We start from the raw sequence: 27663 nt of genomic DNA, 5'->3' as shown, positions 1-27663 counted from the left end.
CCTATACCTTTTCCCACGCATAGGAGAAATCTCGCTCGCTTGCAGGGATGTCAATAGATCTCACAATCTAGGCAATATTGGGAATTAAACGAGCATGCTCTCTCCACCATGACAACACAGAGTCATCTTTAGGCGTTTTTTTTATCAATGTGCAGCCACTTTTGTTCTGAAAGACTGCAGGCAGATCCCGCGCATGTGATTTTTAAAAGTGAAATAGCCTATAGGCGCCTGTTTTGGGAAGGCACGTACGAAACGTGCATTTCAAATGCTTTTATCAACTTGAATTGCAGGCATATTATTTAGGATGTGTTACTGTAGAAAATATTGTTACATATGCACGTGTGTTTATGAAAGGCCAATTCCGACCCGTGTCACCCCCGTGTCCGACCCGCATCCGACACAGTAGAATATTTTTCACCCGTTTCATCAAAATGTGCGGGTCACCCGTCGGGTACCCGCGGGTACCCGAACCCGTGCAGGACTCTGCCGGGGTTCCATAACACCATTCAGTTGTGCCGCAAATTAAAAGGACACCAGGCAAGCCTGATGCTTTTTCTCTACGAAACTCCCCCTTCGCTCGGTCTGAAGCTCTTTTCCTTTTCTTTGCATCTTCCGTCAAGGGTTTTCGCTGCTTTTTCGCCGGCTCTGCCATTATACACACGTTTGCAACAATCGCTAGCGTTTAGTAGCCTGCCTCTGAGAATGTAATTGATCCTGCTTCGGTCGGCGGGTAGGATACACTGAACTTGCAAGCGGGATATTCTTCCTATAGGCAGTAGGGGCGGGCGAGAGAGTCTTCATTCGCCCTGTAATAAGTCATTTAACCATATACCGATTTACAAAGATGAGTAATTAACACGAAAACGTTGCCTGGTGTCCCTTTAACAGACAGAAGCACTGGGTATAATCTAGCCTAAATTCGTGGCTCTGTGGACCAGCAATCTACTCGTCGAGGAGGCTCATAGTTTGAAGATCATAGACCATAGATCATAGACAGAGAAAGCCTATGCAGTTGCTTCGTATAGCACATGTTTTTTGGGGTTTTCTTTCGTGGACCAGCTAGGTCCAGCCAAGGGGGCAGGCGAATTCCCGGAAGTTCAATGGAGCTGTGGTTATCAACTCTCTTAGCCTGGGTGCCATTCCGGGTGCCATGTTTGAAATAAAAACGCTGTGGCTAGAAGGATACATGGCTTTTAAGACCCCATATGGAAAATGCATATTATTTAATGAGGTTTTATCACTGAAAATGATTATTTCTGAAAACTTTGGCCAAAGTTGAGATGTGGGAAAACTTGTGGTTTCACTTTCATCAAGGAAAAACAGCACTGTTGCATTGCGACATGTTCCCTCGTTCGTTTGAAATCTCTGATTGACCACCTGTACGAGGGATTTGCGACAGCCTTTTCCAGCTGTTTATGTTTGTAGCATATCAGTGTTCAACAGATTTTTAAAAACGGAGGGGATATAGGCGATCAGTTTTTTTCTAATAGCCTACCCTACTACGTATCTCTTAGATTTCGCTAATGAGTGTTGTAGGCTAGGAATTATTGACGGCACTAACTTTTACAAAAGACCAGAAAACAATGTTAAGGCATTTGTGTAGAAGAAGGATGGTTCGTGTGTTTTCTTCCTACAGTACACCTCACAGTAAGCTATTTCGTTGCTTTGATTGGTTAGGTCTATCCAATTGAGTGCAGAGGCATCTCCCCCCTGTATCGGTTGAAACACGCCCCATAATTATGTCCCAATGGAGCAGTATCAGACTCATATTCTGATTAGAATTGAGTATGACTACGTCAGGCTACAACTCTCTGCTAACCCCATAGAACACCCATTCATTTAGAATTTTTTTCAAATCCTATAACTTCATATAGTATATATCCTGTGCCGACATTGTAGCTTCTGTATTATCTACATTAACAATAGAAGGCAAAACAGGCTCAACTACCTCGTACGTAACGTTGGGTTCCCGTAAGAAGTATAGTTAGCATGTCCGGTTGTAGGGAAGCTAACTTTTGACGTAATTTGATGCAATTATGCCTGCGTCTTTCTGTCGCACAGTAGGGAAATAACCGCATTGTTTGGATAAGAAGCTAAGTCCAGCCAGCACGGAAACTCATGAACAAAGCTATGTAGCCTACAATATAAGGTAAAGCATTACATAGAGGCAAGTAAACCTAATAAAAAAAAACGGCACTAACGTTAATCATTTCAGAGGTTTTCGATGGATTGACAGTAGGACAAGTGGAAAGAAGATTAGGCTATAACTTTTTTGTTTTGTTTTACCATGACTGTGTTTGAAGATGATCATGTCTGGTAGTTTCAACATTAACACGACTTGATATCACTTGTGAGGATGGTATTAATAATAATACACAAACAAATGTTTAACTTTGATGACTTTGAAGGTGAAAGAAATGTGAGAAGAATTTCTGTGTGAACCATCTATAATAGAGTGTCCCAGTGACTTCCGTTTTACTTCCACTACAAGGGACCTATCTTTCAAGTAAATATGAACGGGAGTTAATGGAGAGATAACAATTATTTTTTGGTCCAGTTTGAATTGTGCCATGAATTTCACATATGATGTGTGTGATGTGTATGATGTGTATGATGATGTGTACGATCTTTCACAATGTTGTAATTCAATAGTTACGAAACAAACTGCAAATGTCTTTACATGAAAAATTGTCTTTAAAATTGACAAACATCATACCGGGACCAGAAAATCATTTCTTTTTCGCCATAGACTGGCATTCAAAATTTTTTTGAAAGGTAGGTCCCATGGAGGCAAATGGAAGTGGCGTCACTGGGACACTATACGAATTACAAGATTCAGTTTGATGGCTAATGTCACGGAGTTAAGTGTGAGTCTGCGCAGTACGATGGGAAGCCAACTGAAAAAACGTTCAATTTGCGTCTGTGCCCTCCCATTGAAAACGACAGAGTCCATTTCTTTTACTGTCTATGGGTTCAGCTCATGACCCGGCACCGGTCCGCGGATTGCCAATTACACTGCCGTTACAACGCCTCTGAATGCAGTCTGCTGCCCTGTTTACCGGCAATGCTAAGCTACCACCTCGTGGCGAAAAGCAGCTGCGTAAATCACAGGAAGGACGAATGAAGTGGCCACTTCTAAATGGGAGCCATTGTAGGTCCTGCATATGGAATCCAAATGTATGTGCTTTATATTTGTTCTGTTATTTCTATTATTTGTTCTATTATTTCTATATTTAAGCAGGCAAATGACAACAACAGCACCTCCCCTCCCCCCCAAAAAATAGCACCTACATTTCAGCGACCCGTGACATTCTGTAATGTCTAATGTCATACATGTTCGATTAGCATTTTGCATGTTCCGGTTCATAAGAAAAAATCCCTATGAGAGCATGAATGGGGTTTCAGGAATCATAAAAAGAATAATGCCCCCGATAGTTGATTAACTGCTCGTGAGTTCCCGCGTTTGTTTCCTTTCAACAAAATCAACGTGTACTGTATGTTGTCTCCGTGTGGACTTTATATCTGCTATATCTCCAAAATATGACTGTTGCTACACCTTTGCTACCAGCGTAAAACATTAAAACTACAAACTGTCTCTCGCGCTCTCTCCTAAATGTGTCACAAGGTGAGCAGGAGCTTACCATAGTTAGCTTTACCAAGCAAGGATAAGTTTTCTCACAACAATCACGCAGTTAAATAAAGTTAACTGTCGATTCCAGAAGAGTTTGGCAGCCACAATCAGTTGGATAGTATAAATCAGATGTTTTAGGCACTATAGCTGTAATGTAAAGTTACATGAGAAGTCAAGGGGAGTGAGCAAAGAGTTATCTGTAATCATCGATACCTCTCAACCACCCTGCTTGCTGTACCAGGCAAGTGACTCACTATATAGTCCACTTCATTTTTGTATCTTCATTTTGGTATCTTAATTTTTACCAGACAACAGTTTGTGACAGAATAGTAAATATCTTTTAACTCACCAAACTGAACGCCTAGGTTTTCAACGACCGTTATTTCGCTCAGACTGAGCCGTATATGCAAAAGTCCATTCATTTAACCATAGAGATTTTCTCTTATAAACCATGAAGCGTTAAAATGCTGATGCTAAAAACAACAAGCTTCCAGGTGGCTACCACTCTAAAAAAAGTTAAAGTTAGGCCTACAGATTAACATGCCTATGCAAGTTTGTTAAAGTTACCAGCCATGCTAAAAAAATTGCTAAAGCTGGTTTCCTACTAAATTAGACTGAAATAGCTACAGAAATGTCCTCATTCAGCTGTTCATTTATTTATTGGGTACAAGGCAACATGGTCTTGTCATGGTATTTTATTACTCTCTCCTTTGTTTTTCATTAGACAATGATGCACTTACCCTACATTATCACTGGGGGTTGTTCTCCTGATTTTCTTACCTTGTTTGTTAGTCCACAGAGTGACACAAAGTTGGATCCTTAGTATATGAAGCTATTCGTCAATGCTTACAAAATTCTAGAAAGAAAATAAAGATGACAAGTGATGAATTCATGCAATGATTAGTAAGTTGCTGGAGTCATGTTTGAGGTGAAAAGGGAAGGACCAAGTCTGTTTTCCCCTGACTCATTGTTGAGTTGTTGCATGTACAGCTGTCCACTCCATAACAGCTGAAGAGCTTCTCAGAGATCAGAAAGACATACCGGGCCAGTGTTGCTTATGCAGCTGACACCTTCCTATCCACAGTCTTCATCACTTGTCTTTCTTTCTTTCCTCTCCTGTTCTCCCACCTATCTAACATTTTTCTGGATGGTTGCAGCTCTGACACAGGGAATGGGTGCTATGAGGTGTTGTAGTACTATTCTTGGGCAGACCAAGATTAATTAAAGCAATGAATTTGGGCCTACATTATATCTGTCAGTGAGTCATTTTAGTACTTCTCTGTGGGCACTAGTTTAAATCTGCAGTGCACACTCCATGCTGTGGAAGCCACATAATGAGAACAGGTGATGATACCAATATTTGCTCATTTATTGACACATCGCAGGTTGAAGTGTTTGTTAACATCAAGGGAAACATGATGGAGGTTAAAGGGATATTCCAAGGGATATTACACTCACACCCTTGAGTTAAACAATTGATTTTTACCTTTTTCCAGTTCATCCAGCCGTTTTTAGATAGATAGATAGATAGATACTTTACTGATCCCCAAGGGGAAATTCAAAAATTTTACGAAGATTTAACGAAACATCTAGAGCAGTGCCACGCCAATCTTTTTGATTCTTCATGAAGCATAAAGCATCCTCTTCTGATGCATGCCATCTTTGCTTTTGCTTTGCCAGAAATGCAAAAACAAGATTGTGTAGCTTATCTTGCCATGTCTTTAGGCTTTGGGTTGCAATATAGTGGACTCTATTGATTTTAATGAGTAGGCCAAAATTTACAGTATTTCTATCACAATTTACCAGACTTTGACTTTTTGTCTATTTTTAATAAAATTCTGGCTATGATTGTTGACTTGTATTGAGTCATGAGGCATCACTGCACCTATTACATTTCACTCTTGTTAGCCTTAAGCCTAGTTCAGTCATTCATTATGCTATACCACATCGCCCTCCACTGGGTGTGTAATGGGCTGCATTGAACGTAACAAACCACATTTAGAATGCATTTATGGGATTTGGCAGATGTTTTTGTCCAAAAAGACATACAAATAAAAACATACAATAGTTAAATTTAACAGTGAACAATTTAAAATGTTGTAAGACTACATTAAGGAGAATAGCAATAATAAACAATAATGTGAATTTAATCAATAGCCTAATAAAACTAAACAATGAAAATAAAAGAGAATAGCAATAATAAACAATAATGTCAATTCAATCAATAGCATAATGACAAAACAAATACTATAATATACAAACCATAACTCATAAGAGACTCAAAACTATCACAGGAACAGAGAGCACTGGGCAAGATAAAGATAAACACCTAGGTTTGAAAATAGATAAAATTTTCAGTTGGAGAAAATAACGCTACCACAGATCAAACTCCTGAATAATCATAATTTCTAACATTTCTAACAATAACTATTCTAATTTCTAAAATAAATAAAATCTACTATAACCTGCTCATGTTGGTGAACTACAGCTGAGCAAAGGTCACATAAGGTCATATCTCAGCAACACTTGACAATGCACACAAAATATAGTGCCCTTCGACCTCTAGGGGACACTGCAACTATCAAAAATGGGTTTTGCCGTTTCAGACGTGCGTTAATGCACGTAACTTACCCGTAAGCCCGATGTTGAAAAATGAGTACTGTTAGAAGCAAACCAAGTTCAACCAGCCTATTCCACTACCTGCTCCCATAGGTGAACCACACCTGAGTAAGCACACTTTGCAGTTTCTCGGAAATGAATTCTAGTTATTAGTGGGTTTGATCCAGCAAGCCCACTATTGTTCTTCTTAAGTTTTCTTATTATTAGTGGGTTTGATCCAGCAAGCCCACAGCATGGCTTTGCCATGCTGTGTTCTTCTTAAGTTTTCTTATTATTATATCTTCCTATTCACCCACTTTTTGGCCGAACTACTGCTCCTAGACCGTTTGAGCTATCGACGCGGTTCAAACTCCAAAAATTCAGGCCCGAACCGGTGTAACTTGCTTGTTGATTTCGTGTCGCTGGCCCTTGTCGTTTTCGCGGTATTCCCGTTTTTCTGCGTTTTTTGGGCCCATTGAAATGAATGGCGGAATGTTCAGAATTCAAATTTCGATTGTGACATCACAGCTCTAATTGCTTAGGCTTGCACCTGGAAGAGTTCTAAGCCACCTGGCAGAGCTCTAATGGGCTGGGCTGGGCTGTCTGTGTATATGAAGGTGTGTGCATGTAACTTTTGACCCGTATGTCCGATTTTCATAAATGAGGTACCGTTGGAATCCTTGGATAAGGCCGAGTTCCATGCCCCTGATCAAACCCACTCTTGCAGTTCCTCGGAACCGCAATTCTAGTTATTATTATTATTTATTATTCCTGTTCACCCACTTTTTGGCCGAACTACTGCTCCTAGACCGTTTGAGCTATCGACGCGGTTCGAACTCCAAAAATTCAGGCCCGAACCGGTGTAACTTGCTTGTTGATTTCGTGTCGCTGGCCCTTGTCGTTTTCGCGGTATTCCCGTTTTTCTGCGTTTTTTGGGCCCATTGAAATGAATGGCGGAATGTTCAGAATTCAAATTTCGATTGTGACATCACAGCTCTAATTGCTTAAGCTTGCACCTGGAAGAGTTCTAAGCCACCTGGCAGAGCTATAATGGGCTGGGCTGGGCTGTCTGTGTATATGAAGGTGTGTGCATGTAACTTTTGACCCGTATGTCCGATTTTCATAAATGAGGTACCGTTGGAATCCTTGGATAAGGCCGAGTTCCATGCCCCTGATCAAACCCACTCTTGCAGTTCCTCGGAACCGCAATTCTAGTTGTTATTATTATTCCCGTCAGTCCATTTTGTTGGCCAGCGCCTGCTCCTAGACCTTTTGAGATATTGGCACCAGTCCATCTGTGGAACGTCCGGCCAGAACCAGTGTTAGTTGCTTAAGAAGAAGGCATCACTGACCCTTGTCGTTCTTCCGCTATATTGGATTTTATCGAAAGCGAAACTAACCTGAGCAAGCACACTTTGCAGTTCATCAGAAATGAATTCTAGTTGAAATTGTAAGCAATGACAAAACAGTCTTACACATAGTTTTTTACTTTCACAATACTGACTGACAAGGGGTTACAATCAAAAACATAGCCTCAAAAACACTTACCCAAATAACATTTGATTGACTGGTTAAAAATCCTAAGGACATTCATCCAAGTACATCAACAATTGTGTTGCCAGGGACTTGTTGCTTAAGTTTCGCGACTAGGCAGATCAGAAACTAGACTTCTTAGCTTTGGCTGATGCTTTTATCCAAAGCAAATTACATGCATCAAATATTACAATGGCCAGTCTCCCTGGAGCAACTCAGGGTAATTCAATTAAATGTGCCTTGCTCAAGGGCACAATGGTGGCAGCCAGGAGTCGAGTCCACAACTTTTTCTAACTGCTGCATTCCCAGCTCTGTATCCACTTTGCTACCACTGCACATTTCACTTTAGACCAGTTTTTTCTTGGTTATTAGTGTTCTAATTTTCAGTGGCGTCAAAATAGCAATGTGTGATCAATGAACCACCATTTGATCGAGATTTGACTCTTTTTGGATAATTTTACATGTTTTTCTACTGTGACAGTGGACTTTTGAATGGGAACTGTCAGATACTCAGAAGGTATTTTTTTCAAATTCCTCTTCTTGAAGTTTGGTGGTGATGGGCAACATTCACAATGCAATCCTGGGAATTGGGAATCTTGAATCAAATTACTACGTTTTCAGTTTTGGATCGTTATTCTGTGTTTCCATTCCAAATAGTAGGCAAAATAGTTCAGTGCTATTGAATTATATTTTTCATCATGTTTACATAATAGCAGAAACACTGGAGTTACATTGTGTGTGGGTGGCAGGTAAAACCCCACTGTTATTGGTGGAGTTGTCTTTACACATTATTGTACCATGATTGTCAGGGCATGTGGATAAACAGGTAGATAAACAATGGGAGCAAACTGACCGACAGAACAAGGAATGTAACCGCATATTAATTCTGCCATTATGTCTGGTGTAATTACAGCAAACGAAAGTATCACAAAATGAAAGGTAAAGGGAATGATCGACAGAAAAGAGGGGGGAGAGAAGAGAATTAAGTACTGCTCACTGGCGCCATCCTGCCTTTCAAATGACCAGCCAAATCAATAGATCTGTGTATGTGTGTGTGTGTGTGTGTGTGGGGGGGGGGGGCTATATTTGTTCACCACAACCTGTTCTCTACTGCAGAAGCAAGAATTACTCCAAATGATGCATGTTACATTTAGTCTGCATCATTTGGATTCATTTTTGCTTCTGCAGTTATGAAGATGCATGATATGCAGTTTGCATGTTATGACAAAATTATTATGTTATGCCAATGTATTAATACTAGGGCTGTCAAAATAACTGATTAATTTCGATTAATTAATTTGAGAAAAAATAACTGATTAAAAAAAATAACGCAGATTAATCGATTCTGTATGACCTTTGACCCCGAGACCCCGAGAAAATGTGCTGCCTAGATCATTGATTGGAACATTTACTTTTCAAAAACGGCTTGATGGTATTGGTAAAAATAATGTGTTGATTAAAATAAAGTCCTCTGCAATGTATGTGATAAAAAACCTTCTTCCCGAAGCACTTTTGAATTTATTTCCTCAGCATATTAGGTCATATCATAGATTATTATGGCCATTATTAAAATAATAATAAAGAGTTTTTGAACTTTAATGTCACTAATGCTGATTATTCAATGATTGATTTGAATTTAAATATTTAAAATACTTTCACAGCAAAAATCATATATGCGATTAATTTAGAGTAATTAATCACAGAGTATGTAATTAATTAGATACATTTTTTAATCGATTGACAGCCCTAATTAATACAATTTAATTAAATTTATATATTATATGAATTTAATTAAATTGTATTAATACATTGCCATAACATACTCATGCCTGAATGCATTTTACAGAGTACAGATAGAACTCCATCCTGAGAGCAAGCAGTAAGGTGACTGAGACAGTATAAAAAGGAACCTGGTCGAATATATGTAGATGATTCACAATGGATAATGGTATGATACATTCAGAGTTCAGAGTAGAGTATACATTCAGAGTAGGGCCAGCATTGAAAAAGGGTATGTGGTATGATATTATTATTACAGGAATGAGTAGAGCAATAAAGCAGAGAGTATATCATTGATGACAAATATGATGACTCATAAAGGGGCATAGAGCATCTGAAGGCAGCCTAAGCAGAACAATTTATTGTCGCTAATAAATCCCTACAAACTTGTAGGAAACCGAAAGTTGATAGACGTGGGAGGGACCTTTTTACCTTGACAGCTTGGACCAATAGACCTCTGAAGTTCGCCTTCAAAAAAGCTGCCATCTTTGAGACCTGGTATCTTGTGTTTTTTCCCATGGGAAAATAACATGGGGATTTTGAATTATCGCACCTGTTAAACTCTCGCGGGGACAAAGAAGTCTGAAATGCAGACATTTTGCCCAACACACTTTTGTCCTCTGCCTTCAAGTGGGTACTGTGATCTTCGGTACGTTAAGACGGCAAACAGATTTTTGCTACCCCAGAGCTAAATTGCAATGCAACTTGCCATAGGTAGTTAGCTTCAATTAACACCCGGATCTCCTTATATGGGCATAGATGGCTGTTGTTCTTTTTTGTAGGCGAACTTCAGAGGTCTATGATCGCACAATTCCGACTGAAAATGTTTATGCATAGGATGCTCTTGTGTTTCCTCGCATATCGGCCCTTTCTTCTCTCTCCTTGTTCTCACCTCCTCTGGTTGCAATTAGTTAAATTAAGCATCCTCGATGGGCATGAGGTAGCACAAATGAATAGCAGTGTTTTTAATATTTTTAGTATGACATGGGGGGCCAGCTTCATGGAGGTTAGGCTCGCATATCTCAAAATGTTCATCCAATTGATTTCAAACTTGGCAGGTGTCTTGCTATGGGCACGAGTAAGTGCAGTGCCAAGTTTGTTTGGATACGTAATTCAAAAGATATTGTTAACTAGAAATGTAATGCCAGAGGAATTACAATAGTGGATGGAAAGCTGCTGGCTTAATGTTGGTGGGGAGATTCCTGGAAAAAAAACATTGAATCTTCTACCAAAAAACCTTGAGATATAACACTCAAGGTGATTTTGACCTTGACATTTGACCTCCAACATCAATTCACTTCATCTTTGAGTCCATACAAACACTCATACCAAATTTCAGGCATGTATGTCAAGGCATTTTTGAGATATCGCGCTCAGAGTATTCATGGACTTGACCTTTGACCTCCAACATCAACTCACTTCATCTTTGAGTCCATACAAACACTTGTACCAAATTTGAAGCATATGCGTCAAGCCGTTCTGGAGATATAATGCGCAAAGAATGAGATATGGCTGTGACTTTTATTTTGACACACGGGAAACACTTAAACAGGATGTGTAGTTTTTATGTGTAATTGAATTTCCCCTTGGGGATCAATAAAGTATCTATCTATCTATCTATCTATCTATCTAACTAGTTTTAGGGAGCGCCAGATTGTATGCATTAGAAGCTGAGACAGTTGGATTTACACGTGACACCTGTGCCAGTGTTCTGATTAGCCCGGGAACTACTCTGGGAGCTTAACGAGCGCAGCTGGCTTTAGGCCATTATGACATCACAGACATTCAAGTCTATGGGGGGGAAATTAGCTTTTTAACATTTTTAATCCCCTATTTCTCAAAAAGTATAAACTTTTAATAAAATCTGAAAAAATAACTCTCTTGTCCAACTCCAGACACAACGGTTATTTCAACATGTCTGTCCGTTAAGCGGTTAGAGTCGCATTCATTCTTGAAAAGGTCAAAAGAAAAGGTTATAAGAAGAAGAAGAAGCCAGGAGATTTCAAGATAGTGGATTCCATCCACTATAAATATATCAGTAAAAGAAGCACACCTTGGCTATTTCCGCTCCCCCACTCCCCCTCTCACACAGCACAGTGCAGGACCAGAGACAGAGAGGGTAACCCTAGATGCACACAGTTGCGTTGCGTTACTGCATGCTGGTAGGTTTTCCCAACAGTCGGGGTGTGTACTTTGGTGTATATCTTGAAGCATAACCATAATTTGATTGGCTGGTGCCTTGCATTGTTCTCCGTTGGTGTAGCAAAAGTTGAACACTTCAACTTTTTGACAGAGGCGATGGGAGAAAAGCAATGCAACAGAACCACAATTTACTTGCACAACAGATGACGTAAGCCCATATAAAGTGAAGGAGGTGCGTCTCCAGCACTGCATTCAATGCAAGCATCTGTGAGACAAGTTTTGGCAGCACTGAATCAGGGCACAGCATGGGTCAAGATTACATTACATTACATTACATTACATTTGGCTGACGCATTTTTAACCAAAGCGACTAACAACATGGTAAACAGTTTAAGTTTTAGAGCAATTCTCAACAATATTAGGACAATTTAAAAAACATAAGAATAAGTACAGTAAGAATAAGTGCATCAGTGAGTGCTGTTTTTAACAGTTACGTGTCCGTTTAAGACGGCTGGTGAGTGCTAGGATCGATCAGCAAGACTTGTTGTAAGTGTTGCTATGAGAGGAGATGTTCTCTAAAGAGCTGGGTCTTCAGGAGTTTTTTGAAAATGGAGAGGGATGTCCCTGCCCTTGTAGGAACTGGCAGTGTGTTCCACCAACGAGGAACAACAGATGAGAAAAGTTTGGATTGGCCTGAGCGTACCGGAGGTAGAGCTAGACGTCGTTCGTCTGAGGAGCGCAGCGGTCTGGAGGTAGCGTATGTCTGTATGAAGGCATTCAAGTAGGTGGGAGCAGAACCGGAGACTACTTTGTAGGCAAGCGTTAGAGCCTTGAATTTGATGCGGGCCATCAAAGATGCAAGATGCAAGATGTTTGGATGATTATCATGTCTGACATCAACAGTAAAGACATGTATGCAGTTTGCTTGCATAAAATGATTCGGCAGATTTTGAAAAACACGCTAACAAACACAGGTATGCAGTGGTTATTCAAAATGACATAAAAAGGATGTGCAATAAACTGACACTTTGCATAGCCCAGTCTACTTTGGACTAGAGACTTTGAATAAACGACTATTCTGACTGCAAGGTCCCAAATTGAAACAAGCTATAGGCTAATGGTTCCGAATTTAAGGACGTTTCAGAATGCCACACAGAGACGAGTGTCTGTAGTCTGTATATATCAGTATAATATCACTTATGCTGCCAAAGACTGTTTTTGAGTCACATCATTGCAAATCTCATATGATGATGCATCTTTCTACAAAATAGTTTTCTATACTTATAGTATTTCTATACCATTATATTCATATATCAAGTTATTCAATAGGCTAAACATATAGCCTACATCAAAGCAGTCAGCTACAGACAACGAATGGCAGACAGAGCAGGATGTCACTTATAGTCTGCCAGAGATTGTTGAATCATATCTTTTCAAATGTCATATGATGATGCATCATTCCACAAAATGGTTTGTCTTCTCTATCAGGAAGTTATTCAATAAGCTTAACAATACACATAGCCTTAACTCAAAACAGCAGCAGCCATGCCTAAACTCTGCTTACTGCACATTTATTATAGGCTAATATATTATAATATAATATTCAGTATTCATTATTGAATGCTTAGCTGGAATAATGTTTTTCCCTATCATCCTATTTTTAAAATACATCCTATTTTCTACAGGATTGTCATGTTTGAACGGGCACTGCACTGAGATAAATGAGTGACAAAGAAAATGCAATTAAACTGTAATAAGCAGTTGTGGCAAGAAAACTCCCAAGAACAAACACTGAGCAGTATTTAACATTGAGATTCACCAGTTATCTGTGTTTTTATTAAATGGTGCCACATGCTCTCTAAGACTAGTGGCTAGAATGTCACTAAAAATTGATATTTTGCTATTTCATATTCTGTGCCGCATGCTTCATGCTAACATCAGTTTGTGACCTACTTTTGGAATGTGGGATGGGGGCAGCCATAAGGCATTTCTGAAATATCTGTCAGTATACGTTGTCTTACTGAGTTTGAATCTCTTTTGATTTACCCATTCATTCTGTATCACATTTATTTCTCTCTGAACAAAGTTTTTTTATAATCTATGTCTGACAAGCAACACAAGCAGTTCCAGATATACTTCTGTTTATTGTTCATGAACTGAAATAAGACATTTAGAAAAATAGCCTTTTGTGAAAATAATCTGCACATATCCATTGTAATATACATGATCTCAGGATTTTACAGCTAAGAGTACATGTAAGGAAATCAGTTTTTCACATTATCCTGAGATCATCATGTTGCATGTATATTTTTGTTCCCTCTCTTTAATATGTCACATAATTCCCACTGACCCACAGAAAATGCATTTTCTCAAACTCATCCTAGGCTGCAGTTTGAATGTGCATATCTGTGTCATCTCCAGAGCTTTCTTTCAAAAACGTTGGTCAAGGGATTTTGAAAGTTCTGCAAACATAAAAATCATCACAGTATGGGTTGGTGGGAAATGAGTTATCGGAACTCCCCCTATTACCGTCGGTCCCGTATTTCCGCCGTCTTGCGTGTAGGTGTCACTTAATATCCATTTCTATACAAACCAAGACGGCGGTTTCCTAAAGAAACACAAGCACCCACACCATAGGTGTATCTAAATTAGCTATGTACCAAAAATGACATTTTACCGTGACTCGAAGAGCTGTAAACAGTGTTGTAAGGCAAGAAATTTTAATTTAACCGTTTAACCGTTCATGTGCTGTTGAAACGGCGTAAATAGGCGACCCATCAGGCCAGCACTATAACTCCGAGCGTGGTCAACAAAATCGGATATTTCAGGCAGTAAATGCTCCCGTTAAGAACCAAACCAGATTTTGTTCAAATCTACACACCTATGGCTACTTTAAAATATTTTAAAGTGTTAAAAAACATCGTTGTTTTAGAATTTCCGAACAAAAGTGGTGATAATTGGGGGTGTAACGATGTAACATTTGTGGTAGGCAACTATTGTTATGTTTTTGGGAATGTATTATATTTGTGGGCATAACACAGAAGCCATGCATCAGCATGGTCAATGTGAAAAATAGGGTTAAAAGAAAAACAAACCATGTGAAGATTCTAATCTAGATGAATTCCTCAAATTCTAGTAGCACATTTCATGTGTGCCAGGTCCAAAAGCTGAATATTTTGTCAAATATGTTAGTGTTCCTTATTTCAGTCATTAATTAAGCTTACACTTAATAAATTAATGTTATACAATCCCAATGGCAATCCTATAATGGTATACAATCCTAACACTTCAAATAGAGCTGCAAGTGGCAATGGAGGGCCCGAGCACCTGCGGTCCGCGACACATGACATTCCGGAATCCAAAAATGCACTCACTCAATGTGGTGCATGTGTCAAATGTATCTGATGTGTGTGCTATTTGCCGGGTTCCCACTCTAAGTCAAATGTAAAATTCCATGACTTTTCCCTGACTTTCCCTGACAAAAAAAATAGAATTCCATGACCTACATGACCAGTGGGAACCCTGCATTTGTTTTTGCAAGTGCTATACATTGGAAACACTTACTCACTATCTGTTGGATGTGACATTTTACACCAATGATATTCACTATTCACAGGTGGCACTACACCACAAATATGGGTACAATGAAATTCTTCCAAGTAAACAATTTATGACATATGTGATATGCAGTGCAACAATTGATATCCTACAAACTTTCAGCCTTACCCACTTGAGGGGGGGGGGGGTGCTTATATTCTTCTTAGGGAGGTCCATATCCCTTGCACCTTTGGTGCTCTGGCCCTAATAATAATCTTTCTAAAAACTATAGGGCCTTGTGCCTTTGGTACTTTGGCCCTAATAATAATAATAATCATTTAACCTCTGTCACACTTTATTTTCATACCTTAGTTATGAACTACTGCTTAAAGTTCACAGACACCTAGTCAACTTTACCAGGGGTGCCAATAATTCTGTAGGGCACTCTAGCCTAATGTAAATACTTGTACTTGGTTTGAAAACATTTCAAAATGCACCTGGATTGTTTTGCATTCTGTGACTTTCAGTAAATAAAAGGCATTTTTTTCCAGTCACATATTTCATCATTGAAGATTTCTTAAAAATAGTGTTAAAATATTGTCTTGTTTCGTTCTCATGAACCCAATATTGTGTATCATCTCGTGGGCTGAGTGTATCGTCACACCCCTATTAGATTGATGAATCAGGAAAACATATCCTAGATGACTGCCAATGTATCATGCATCCTAGTAAACACGAATGATAATGTTCCTTGATATGGTCTGTCAAAAAGTACATCTCACAGCTCACTCAATGATGTATCTGTGTTGTGTGTCAACAGAGTGGTAACGGGAAGTCAAAGGTCCCCGCATTGTACCGCCAGCCCACCTGCTGACCAGGCCACTTACATGCGTCTCCCTGTGTCAGACTCAAACACCAGAATGAACTGTGAGCAGGACTTCGGAGAAGGGGGCATGAATGTGACCCTCACTCTCAGGCTGCTCATGCATGGGAAGGTAAGAGTAATCAGTTTTGGAACTGACCACTGGGTCCCATTGTAATGGCTATTTTTTTTCTTAACGCATAATCTAAAGCATGTCGTCCCTTTAGAATTGTAAGGTTCTATCTGATCACTCTAAAATGGAGTTATTGACATATTCTTATTCTGTGACAAGTTCATAAGGTGAGGTGAGGTGTTTCTTGATGCATTTTTATCTAAAGACTTGCATCATGCTTGGCACCATGATGTGCTGGGTGTAAGATAGGGCCCTATGTGTGGACGAGGTCATTCATATTACCTAGAGCAGGGGTCAGCAACCTGTGGCCCGAGGCCACATCTTTATGGACTCCTTGCCTTTGTTTAAAAATAGAAATATGTTTGCAAATTAATTTGATCATTGTTAAAGCTGCAGTAGGCAATTTTTTATCATATTCACTGAAACCGACACTATGCTCCGACAGAACAACATAAATCAGTCGGTTTTAGAAAAAAACCTGCACTTCTACCTCCACCTAGAGCCTGTTATTTGTTTTGCAAAATTCCACAGCTCCCGGTTCTTCTGGTCCAATCAGAGCAGGGCTGTGTGAGTTCTGACTGTCAATCACAGTCTGGTGCAGACTGACGAGCACAAACTCGATGAGGGGATGCTCGATGGTAGTGGGGGAGGGGCATGAGAGTTGTAAACATTAAAAATTTTGGCTAAGACATCCTCCTGTCCCGTGATGCCCCTTTGAAAATCAAAGGTTTACAGGCCACTGTGGCCTTGGTGCCCCAATACAACACTGTGGCCTTGGTGCCCCAATACAACTTTGATAATTTTTATAACCTACTGTATAGTTAACTTTGGCCTTGGTGCCCTGACATGTGGCCTTTGTGCCCCCCACCAAATCTGCCCAACTGAAGGCCAAGTGGCCTTGCCCCTAAAATGATGAAATTCCAAGCCTGTCGTGGAGTAAAACAGATCAATTTAATGATCAATTAAATGCTAGGATCGAATTTGTTTGCCTTCACCACCACTGCGACTGAATTACTGGCAAAATGTCTGATCTGCAGCAAGAGGACACACAAAATGTAATGTTGAAGACATCTCGGAAGTAGATCATTCTGAGAGTGCAGATATCCATGCAGGCTAAGTGCCATGTCATGCAACACTGCGAAAGTTGCCTGGTGATTCTTTCTTTGCCCTTGCTACATTCCGCCAACTTTCATCAAAATCGGGCTTGTAGATTTGTGTGATCCTCAGGGAAACAAAGAAATCTTGAATTTCCCCTTGGGGATCAATAAAGTATCTATCTATCTATCTATCTATCTATCTATCTATCTATCTAAATCGCCATGGAACATTGCATTTGGGCACTGAGCAAAAATGTGTAGGTCATTAGATAGATAGATAGATAGATAGATACTTTATTGATCCCCAGGGGAAATTCAAGAATTACTGTACACGCTTACATAGCCAGCAGGAAGATCCTTATTAATTATATTGTTACAATTATTAGTACTATTTTGGACCACTCATCAACTCGTTTGATTACAATTATTTCGAAGGAAGAAAACGTATTACATTCAGGTGATGTTGAAAAGTGAATTAAGACGTGCGCCACTCAGCTGTCACAAGTCTACACTGACATCTTTAACTTTTCTAATTTACGATTCTAATTTAACTTCCCCTTGGTTTCTCTATAAATGTTACAAAATGTAGGCTACAATTACTAGGCAAATAGGCTATCCCTTATTTTCAAAGCCCAATATTGACAGATAATCTGATTTCCCACACGATGAGTTTAGGCAATGCCAGAGCCGAGATGTAGGGGTTTACGTCATAAACCTGGCAGGAAAGTTCAGAGCGGCGCAGTCAGTTTAAACAGCAAGCCGGTAAGAAAAACTATTGTCAAGACATTAGGCAATTAGGCTATTGTACCCCGGAATACAAAAATAAACTTCAGAAAGACAGAAAGTTTGTTGTAGGCTACTGTATTCATAGTCCGAATCAGTAGATTTACCTGTTGTCAGTTGAGTTCGTTCAATTCATTTATTGTAGGCTGGTAGCCTAGGCAAATATGAAACGGAGATGTAACGTGGCTACCGGCGGGATTTTGAACTTGCATGTTTCATGCATTTTAGGGCAAACAATACCATGGGATTGATGTGTTCTCCATTTGAGGAACGTAATCAATTGCGGACGTGCACAGACAGCTCAGACACAGAGCGCATATAGGCCTTGGTTAGGCTACTTTCACTTTCTAGAGTGCGCATTAATTACGTAAAAGATGCTTCAAACCAAAACAACGATCAAACATTATCAAATGTATCATGACGTGTTGTCACAAAGACTTAGACTACGTTTACACGAAGCAGGGTATTTTCCTAAACGAATATCTGGCCATCTACGTTTGCAAATAAAACTGCATTTACACGAGACCGTTTATTTTTAAAATGTGTTTACACGAACCCGTGTACATACATGCTGTCATGAGCACGCCAAACCACAGTGGCAGTCTAACGATAAGCTCAAGCTCACATTAACCAATCAGAACCCTGAAAAGTCGCACGTGAGAACATGTACTCACGCATAGGGACTCACGGCAGATATTGCGCGAAATGTTGGTTTATTTAAATGTTGGTATCGTTTAGATGTCCTTCCTATTTATTAACATGAACATGATGACTGACTAAATAAATGACTACGATGTTTAATAAACCATTGTAGGCATACAAGTTATCATTATATCACATCAATTAGTTTTCTGTAGGCTAGTCTAGTGTGACATGCTTTACACTAGGCTACAGCATAAAATAGGCTATCAACACGTTTGCAGTATCACTGTTGCAGAAATCACATACAAGAAAGCATCCTCTTGATTGTTTGTACATTTTTGCATATTCCAACATAAGGAAGCAGCATGAGGAAACTTGTCGTTTTTCTGCCTTATTTTCTAACTACTTTAACGAGTCTGCAGTATCACTGAGTAGCTGTTACAAGAGGGTCTGGCGTCCCTTTGTTATGACGCAACTTCCTGCGAGTTTTTTTTGGATAACCGTTTTACGGGGCGAATTCTCCGTTTGCGTCTAAATGAAAGGCTCAAACGTAGGGACATGTCTTCGTTTATAAAAATACACATGCTCGTGTAAACGGGGTCTTAACCTGACTCTTGCCAGATGAATTTTGTGCCGCTTAGCTCCGCCTAGCTTCACTTTAGCTCCGCCTAGCTTCACTCACATCCATCTGGGACCTCTTCCATTGAGAGTCATTTCAGCATGAGATTGTATGGTAGAGCCAAATAGGACGCAGAGCGGGAGTTTCATAGATGTGACATAGCGTAGAAGCATGAGACTGTGAGACTGTTCACAATGTGTGGGGCATGAGCCACGCCCCCTCCCACACACCACTGTACTGTAAGCCAGGGGTCCCCAACCTTTTATGTACCATGGACCGGTTTGATTCCTATTTTTTTTTCACGGACCGGCAGGGGGGGGGGGGGGGGGAGGTTCTGGGGTTCCATGTTCCATATGTGTTGTGCATGCATTACTTGAAAAGAACTAGCTCCAGTTATGTATGAACACAAGGATTAAAGTTCTCCGTCGTACGACGGATTTCCGTCCATTTGATTTTAGAAATGTCATATTTGAGATCGATGCAGATCCGATGAGAAAAAAAATAGGAGGGGGGGGGGGGCTATCACCTTTTCTTTTCTTTTTTTTAAGGCAACTAAATATTAGGTCCGATGAATGAATGTGTGTGATGGTAAATGTTTAGACCTTAGTGTTCTTGAGAACTTTCTGTGTCTCAATCAGTGACCACTCAAGAAGATACGTCAGCCATGAGTTTCGATTTGTTTATGTTGTCGCTACACACTTGTCTCATTGGCCTGGGGCGTTTGCTTAAAAAAAAAGAACACGTCTGGAGGACTAACGGTCTAAAAGTTGGATTAAAGTGACACAATCGAGACAGCTGCCCAATAACTTTTTTGGATATGATATTGTGAGCTCGTGCGAATTCGGAGAAGAAGTGTAGGCTGTGTTCTTTCCGTGCATCAATGTAGACCATTTCTTACTATCGCGAACTCTTGTCAGGGGAGGTCATTCATTTTGGGTGTCACCTATGACTTGAACAGACCCGATGTACTATTATTGTTACAGTTTTTAATCAATGCAACTAACATTATGTGTAAAGCGACGCAATATAAACCGTAGCCTATGCAATTTATTATTCGGTCTGTTATGACATGTACAACAATGTTTTTCACAATTTGCGACAGAAGGTTTTGACTGAGCGTGTTAACATAAAATAATAATAATATTGTCATCATCGCGAACTGTTGAGTAAGGGGGTCAGTCGTGTTTGTGACGCACAGACAGCCTTGTAGCCTATTTTGCTTAGGCCTCACTTTTAATGACAGTAGGTTGTGAGTGTATGTTGACAAAAAATAACCATGCAATTAAAAGTCAACTTAAAACTGCTATTATTAATTTATAGCACAAAACCATAACCAGTAGGCCTACCAGAACCTCGCATATTAGCGTCATGATTTGTGTGCGTCTATTTGGCAAGGCCACTAGCTGTCATGGATGCGTTGTTGCTAAAGGAAGGCACAGGTGTCAAAAGTTAAAAAATAAATGGAGATGGGTGGCTTTTGGAAACGGGGGAGAACTAACAAGCCATGGTGTAAAGAAATTAAAGTGCCAGGGGTTTGCTTATGCACGGTTTGCTGCAAGAAAATTGTTTATGGATGCAATAGGAAAACGTTTTAGCACGGCAACAATCAGAAGACCGCCATATCGTACACTTCAGGACATCTTCCCTATACCTGGTGCAACTAGCCACCACGACAGAGGTAGACTACGTTTATCTATGGCTGGCCGTTTTTGCGCTCAGAAAGTAGGCTACGCATGTTCTTTCATAGCGCGACACGACCTGTCCCTCACCATATCGCAACCTCTTGTCAACCTTATACAATCTGTTGCTGAAGACAAAAGCGCCCTCTCCAGATTGTCGTTATCATGCGCAGACCTCCTGCACGAGCACACACAGTATTGCTGCTCATTGGAAAACTGAGTTGTCTGTAAAACTCAAAATTACAAACAAATGGAAATATGAACAATATCTAGTTTTTTTTTTATTCGTTACTTTGATGAGGAAATGGGGAATTGCAAACTTGATTTTATAGATTTTACTTGGTGTTGAATTGCATATTAACAATTCTCCCCTTTAAACACTTTTGGCCTGAAGTAATTAAATAAGAGTGTAAGTTAAAGCCTTTCTACAATATTTCTGCAGTAGAAAAGAACAGCAATGGCTAATCAGCAATGGTCAGGGATGGTACTGAAATATTGTTTTGTTCATCAGGAACACTCAATCTCAATCAAGAACACTCTCAATTCGCCTTATTCACATGGCGGCCATTGGCGACTAAAACGAGGCTACAGGGTACACAAACCATAGGATTGTTATGTGCTATGCATTCACCTGTAGGTGGCATTAATTATATAGTAAGTGTACCCTGTAGCCTCGTTTTGGTTTAAACAATGGCCGCTGTGTGAATAAGGCGAATACTCCCTTTGCTTTGCTGTTTACATCTTTTTGTACATTAAAAACCTGCTATCTCTATAGGTAGATATGAACAATATATGACTTATGGCCTAAAAAAAGTTCAGTCAAACTATTTTTTTTTCACTTTAATCCTTGTGAACAGTGAAGGTAACGATCTCTTGTGAAAAACGTGAACTTGAAGAAGTGAAAATTAAACAATATGGACTATAAGTGTGAACATGCTTAACAAAATATGGGAACAAAACATGGGAACTAAACGTGCATTACGAATATAATCAGTGGGAGCCCTGCTTGTTTCCCTGCAACAAGAAGCTTCCATCTGGGGGTGATGGAAGACAGTGACACCCTCAGTGTGTTTGAAATGTCCAGTCGATTGCGCAATTTGGTCTTAGTTGCAGTCATTGCTGAAAAACCGGCCTCGCATAGATGGTGGGAAACGTTTTCAGCGCTTTTACGGCTATCTCGGGATATTCTGCTTTGGTTTTGATCCAAAAACCCGCCAGAGAGGTTTCCTTATACACACTCTTAAGACCACCGTCATTTGCAATTTCGATCAACCGCTTCTCCCCTGGAGTGACAGGTTGAGGTCATTAAGCAACCCGAATATGTCACACAGGTAAGCGAGTTTTGACACCGAGTCCTCATCACTAAAACTCAAACACTCTGGCCAGTGACCTGCTAAAGATGTTTGTTTTTTGTTGCTCATTACAGTTTAGCTAACTTCGTGTGACACTACCGAATTAAAGAACGTCTCAGAATGCCACACATACAAAGCATAACCAGCGACAAGCAACGAGTGGCAGACAGAGTGTGATGCTATATGAATAGCCCAGGCTACTTTGTACTGTCTTTAGACTTTGAATAAGCAAACGACTATGGCAAGCGATTTTAACATTTTCCCGCTAGACTGGATATGTATTGCAGATATCTGTAATTCAGTTTTGCCTAGTCAAAACGAACATTTTAGATATCCGCAACTGAATTCTTCCTATCCATAATCGTCATTTCAGATATCCACAAAGACATTCTTCCTAGGACAAATGACGCCACATTTGCCATTCATTTCTATGGGGTTTATCATTACGGATATCTACAATTCAGTTGCAGATATACACTATGTGAATTACGGATATCTGCAATTGAATTGTAGATATCTGTAATTCCAGTTAGAGATATCTACAATTTGATTCTGACTAGTCATAACTCCAGTTGAAGATATCTTTAATTCACTTCAATTCAAGATATCTAGATGTTCCTTTTCAGATATCTTGAATTAAGTTTTGACTAGGCGAAATGACATTGTAGATATCTGTAAATGGAATTTTGACTAGTCAAAATGACGTTGTAGATATCTCAAACTGGAGTTAGGGATAGTCATAATTTGATTGTAGATATCTATTATCAAGTTATAGATATCTTGAATGAGTTTTGATTAGAGATATCTGAAATTGGAGATATCTATAACTTTCATTCTGCCTAGTCAAAATGTAATTATAGATATCTTGAATTAGAGTTTTGACTAGGCGAAATTACGTTAGAGATATCTGTATTGCTATGCAAATTAGGCCCGCATCCCACTTTAGGCAGGAGAAGAGCGTGTTGTTGTTCAAATCATCAAATCACATAGCACCTGTTAACTGTTAACTTTGTAATTAGCACCATGTCAGAGCAGCCAGAGGGCGAAGGAGTTCGTCTTTTTAATGCTGCAGCCTATGCAAGACAGGAGCTGGCAGCAAGAATTGATGATTCAATGTTGCTTTGATTTTTTCGATTACAGCCAACACCATTATGAATGGAATTTCCTGTAGCTGGTGCTGGTGAATTTAGTAGCCTATAGGCCTACTAATTAATGTAGGCTACGACATTACAGCCTCCTTATTCTTCTTCCATTCATAGAAATAAGGAAATAAGCCCACTTTTTCTTCGATTATGTTGGGGAGGGGAAATTAGCTGACAATGTCTAAGTAGATGGGCTAGCCTAGAAATCTAGACGGCCTCTGCTACGGAACTAAAGAGCAACGTCTTGCACAATAATTTGCACTAGTCATAATGACGTTTGAGATATCTTCACCTTTCATTCTGCCTAGTCAAAACTGAATTAAAGATATCTGCAATTGCCATTTAAGATGTGTGACGAGTTGAATGTTGTTTTCAATGACGTGAGGACAGATATCTGTAATTCAGTTTTGCCTAGTCAAAACTAAATTACAGATATCTCTATCTGACGTTTCGACTAGTCACAATTACGTTACAGATATCTTGAATGACAATTCCAACTATCCAAAATGTAATTGCGACCAGTCAGAAAGACGTTGTTGATATCTACAATGTTAATTCCAGATAGTCAAACTTAGCGGGTAAATGATAAAATCGCTTGCCATAAACGACAGTTCCAACTGCAAGGTCCTAAATTGAAACGAGCGATGATAGTCCCGAATTAAAGAACGTCTCAGAATGCCACACATGCAAAGCATAACCAGCGACAAGCAACGAGTGGCAGACAGAGTGTGATGTCACTTATAGGCCTTAGAGACTGTTTTTGAGTCACACCGTTGCAAATTTCATATGATGCATCATTTCACAAAATGGTTTGTTTTATCATCAAGTTATTCAATAGGCTAAGCATATAGCCTTGACTCAAAACAGCTGTTAGGATTATGTAATTTTGATTTGTAAAAAATGTCACATGTAGCCATGCTTAAATTCTGCTCACTTCACATTTATTATATTATTATATTACCTGTAGGCCTATTCATTATTGAATGCTTACCTGGAATTATGTTTTTCCCTATTCTATTTTTAAAGCAGGCCTACCTGCAGGCATGTAATTGGGCTACAGGAATAGCATGTTTGAACGGGCACTGCAATAGTAATATACAAACCATAACTCATAAAAAACGCTTAATTAACTAAGTGCCAGCTGATCAGATAGGTTATGCCTATAGACCCCTCTTGAAAGACCCAAAGTGCCAGTCAGATATACCTTGAGTCTCACATTTTTAAAGTCTCAATGTGTCCATTAGTTTACACAGAATTCACTAGAAGTCATTATTTAAGGGTTTATTTTTCAAAATGTTCTTCCCCGGAGCGCATGCCCCGCCTGGACCCTCCAAGCCTTCCTGTGTGTGACACTGGGCTAAGCCCCCAATGTTTCAAATGTCTGGCTCCGCCCCTGATCCGTGGTGATGAAGTGCCTGGAGAGACTGGTTGCAGTTTACATCAACACACACCTCCCTGCTTTCCTGGATCAACTCCAGTTTGCATACAAGCACAACAGGTCCGTGGATGATGCCATCTCCATCGCCTTGCATACTGCCCTAGCTCACCTGGACAAAATGCTGTTCATTGACTACAGTTCTGCCTTTAACACTGTTGTACCATCAAAACTGGTGTTAAAGCTCAGAGACCTGGGTCTGACACTGCGTGAAAAGTAAGATTTTCGCCCCCGTAAACGCCCGGAGATCTCCCTCATTTTCAACAATTTGCAACCCGCGAATGTCACATTTGTCTGTGCCATATATATATTTATACTGACAAGATGTCGCCTTGACGACTGCTGTTCATTGGAACGAATGCGTCAATCGAGACGCCATCTTGCCGCGGTGGCCCACTTAATCATGGGCCAATGCTATGGGCAAACGAGATGTAGCTTAATTCACAAATGACAAAGCCATGAGAAATGTGATTTTCTTACATTTCAACAACGAAACCGAGTTTGCCATCATTGTGAGAAGTTCCCAAATTTGTCGCTAATCGCTAAAAAGGTTTTCTGTCGCTGGGGATGGCCAAACGTCGCAAAATAGGTAACACTGCAAATACGGGAGAACTAGTTTAGAGCTTCAGATCCCCGCTACAAGATGGCGGCGGTGTTGACGCATGCTGAGAAGCCGAAGGCGACATCTAGTCAGTATATATATGCAGTTCTGCATATATTTTTGTTGAATGAAGATAGTGATAAAGACAATCATTTATATATTTGCCTCTGAAATTCTCATTGTGTTGGTGTGAAGGGAAAATCCGAATCTAAACTTGAGTCTATCGACTGTTTTAAGTCAGGTTACATTATTGGAGCTTGCAGGGAATAGACATGTCATACCCAGCATCATTTCTGCCTGTTGAGCGTATTGCTGGGAGTTGTGTGGTTAACACATCCACTGTTTAAGCAAGACCAAAGGCCACAGTCATGCCACCATGCACAGTGCACTCCCCCTGCTACCCTGATTTGCATTTGTATAGCTCACAGCATTTTCATTTACATGTTAAAGCCTCCCCTAGAATTAGGAGGAGGGGGGTCATGGGGTACGACTGCCAAGCAAGGCCCACGTCAATTTCTGACAATTCATGGCAGTTTTCAGCGTTGCCTGCAAACTGCCGCGAACAGCCATTAACCTGAACTTCCACGACAATCTACAGTGCCGCATACTGACGACAATCACACTTTTCATGCAGTGTGAGCAGCCGATATGCAGTTGGGTGCTAGACTTCCTGACCAACAGGCCACAGTTAGTTAAAATAGGCAACAGGAAATCATCCACGCTGATCCTCAACACCGGCGTCCCACAAGGCTGTTGCCTCAAGGCTTCAACATACTCGCCACTCCCGACCGGTAGCGCAACAATGTGACGTCACGGGAGCGCCATAACCATTTATACTCGCGTGTGGTGATCGCGACACTTGCAATATTCTCCTGAATTGGCATTGGCCTCAATGGCAGTAAAAACTACCCTCTGTGATGATACTTACTTCGGTTGCTGCTATTCACAACTACCATCATTACCATCTAGTTTCCTAGGTGTGTGCAGCTAGATAGATAGATAGATAGATAGATAGATACTTTATTCATCCCGAGGGAAATTTTAGCAGGTAAGCTAGCTGGCCTCAGCTTCAAATGATCTACTCCACATGCTGTCAGAGGAGGGCTGAGTCCATCACCAAGGATGCCAGCCATCCAGCTCACTCCCTCTTCTCTCTGCTTCCCTCTTGCAAGCGCTACCGGAGCATTAGCACCCACACCACACAATTCAGAGACAGTTTTTTTTCAGAATCCTAAATGTACATGTCCCATGTCCATGAGGTTTTATTTATGCTTTGCATGCAAGTATAGTGGTTGTGTGTGTGCATATGTGTGTGTGTGTGTGTATATATGGCTGTATAATGTGTTCATGTATGGATAGTTTGGCTATGTGTGGTACTGTAAAGTCCTACTTCAACTCCCCCCTGTGTTTATTTACCCCTCCTTGCACTACTGCAACTGTGGCACAAAAATGTCATTATAATGCAAAGTATATGTGACAATAAAACGTGAAACTTGAATTCAGTAATGTTGAAAAGCTAATTCAGACCAATAGGCTGATGACTACATGCATTTAAAGGACTTAAATATTGGTGCAGATACTTCCTGTCCTGGTGCACAGTGCCGTTGTGTTAACAGCCCTTTACTGGCCGCTTTTGCTTTCTTTAAAGTCTTTTGCAAATTTGTTTTGTTTGTCAATTTTTGTGTCTGACAACTCGAGAACATTAGGGACTCAACTCAAGTTGGATTTGCCTCAGACTCCAACACTTGGGACTCAAGACTCTATTCGGACTCGAGTTTTAGTGACTCGAATACAACACTGATGTATAGCTAAAACACCAATAAATGTATCAAAATGCATACATCCATCAGAAGGCAAATACTACAACAATGCAAAACTGTAATACATCAATACATGTATCACTACTCACCAGGGGCCAGCTACCCTTTTTTGAGGGGTATGCAACAACAATATTGCCCCCCCCCACACACACACAAACACAAACAACTAAAGTAAAACAAAAGGCCAATAATTTACACTATTAGTGTGTATTAGTGTGTATGAAATATTTTTTTTTAAAGAAATGCTGCCAATTTAATTTTCTTTAACGTGATGAAGT

The 27663-nt window shown here is 40.0% G+C and overlaps 1 protein-coding gene across 2 annotated transcripts in view; it reads left to right on the top strand.

The window, feature by feature from the left end:
* pcbp4 (poly(rC) binding protein 4) overlaps positions 1-27663 on the top strand; it is a 227472-nt gene that overhangs the window by 18824 nt on the left and 180985 nt on the right. For both annotated transcript variants that reach the window (XM_076267921.1, XM_076267920.1), the window contains exon 2: positions 16041-16215. In XM_076267921.1, the coding sequence (XP_076124036.1) occupies positions 16108-16215 (108 nt within the window). In that variant the 5' untranslated portion in view covers positions 16041-16107. The remainder of the gene's footprint in view (positions 1-16040; positions 16216-27663) is intronic.

The sequence above is a fragment of the Alosa pseudoharengus genome, unplaced genomic scaffold, assembly GCF_046254945.1.
Source record: "Alosa pseudoharengus isolate Yale_2024_CS ecotype anadromous, Long Island Sound unplaced genomic scaffold, YU_APseudo_1.1 YU_APseudo_1.1_scf_5, whole genome shotgun sequence".
In the NCBI taxonomy this organism is placed as follows: Eukaryota; Metazoa; Chordata; class Actinopteri; order Clupeiformes; family Clupeidae; genus Alosa; species Alosa pseudoharengus.
Note: the sequence above shows the minus strand (reverse complement) of the source record. Positions and strands in the feature narration are given on the sequence as shown.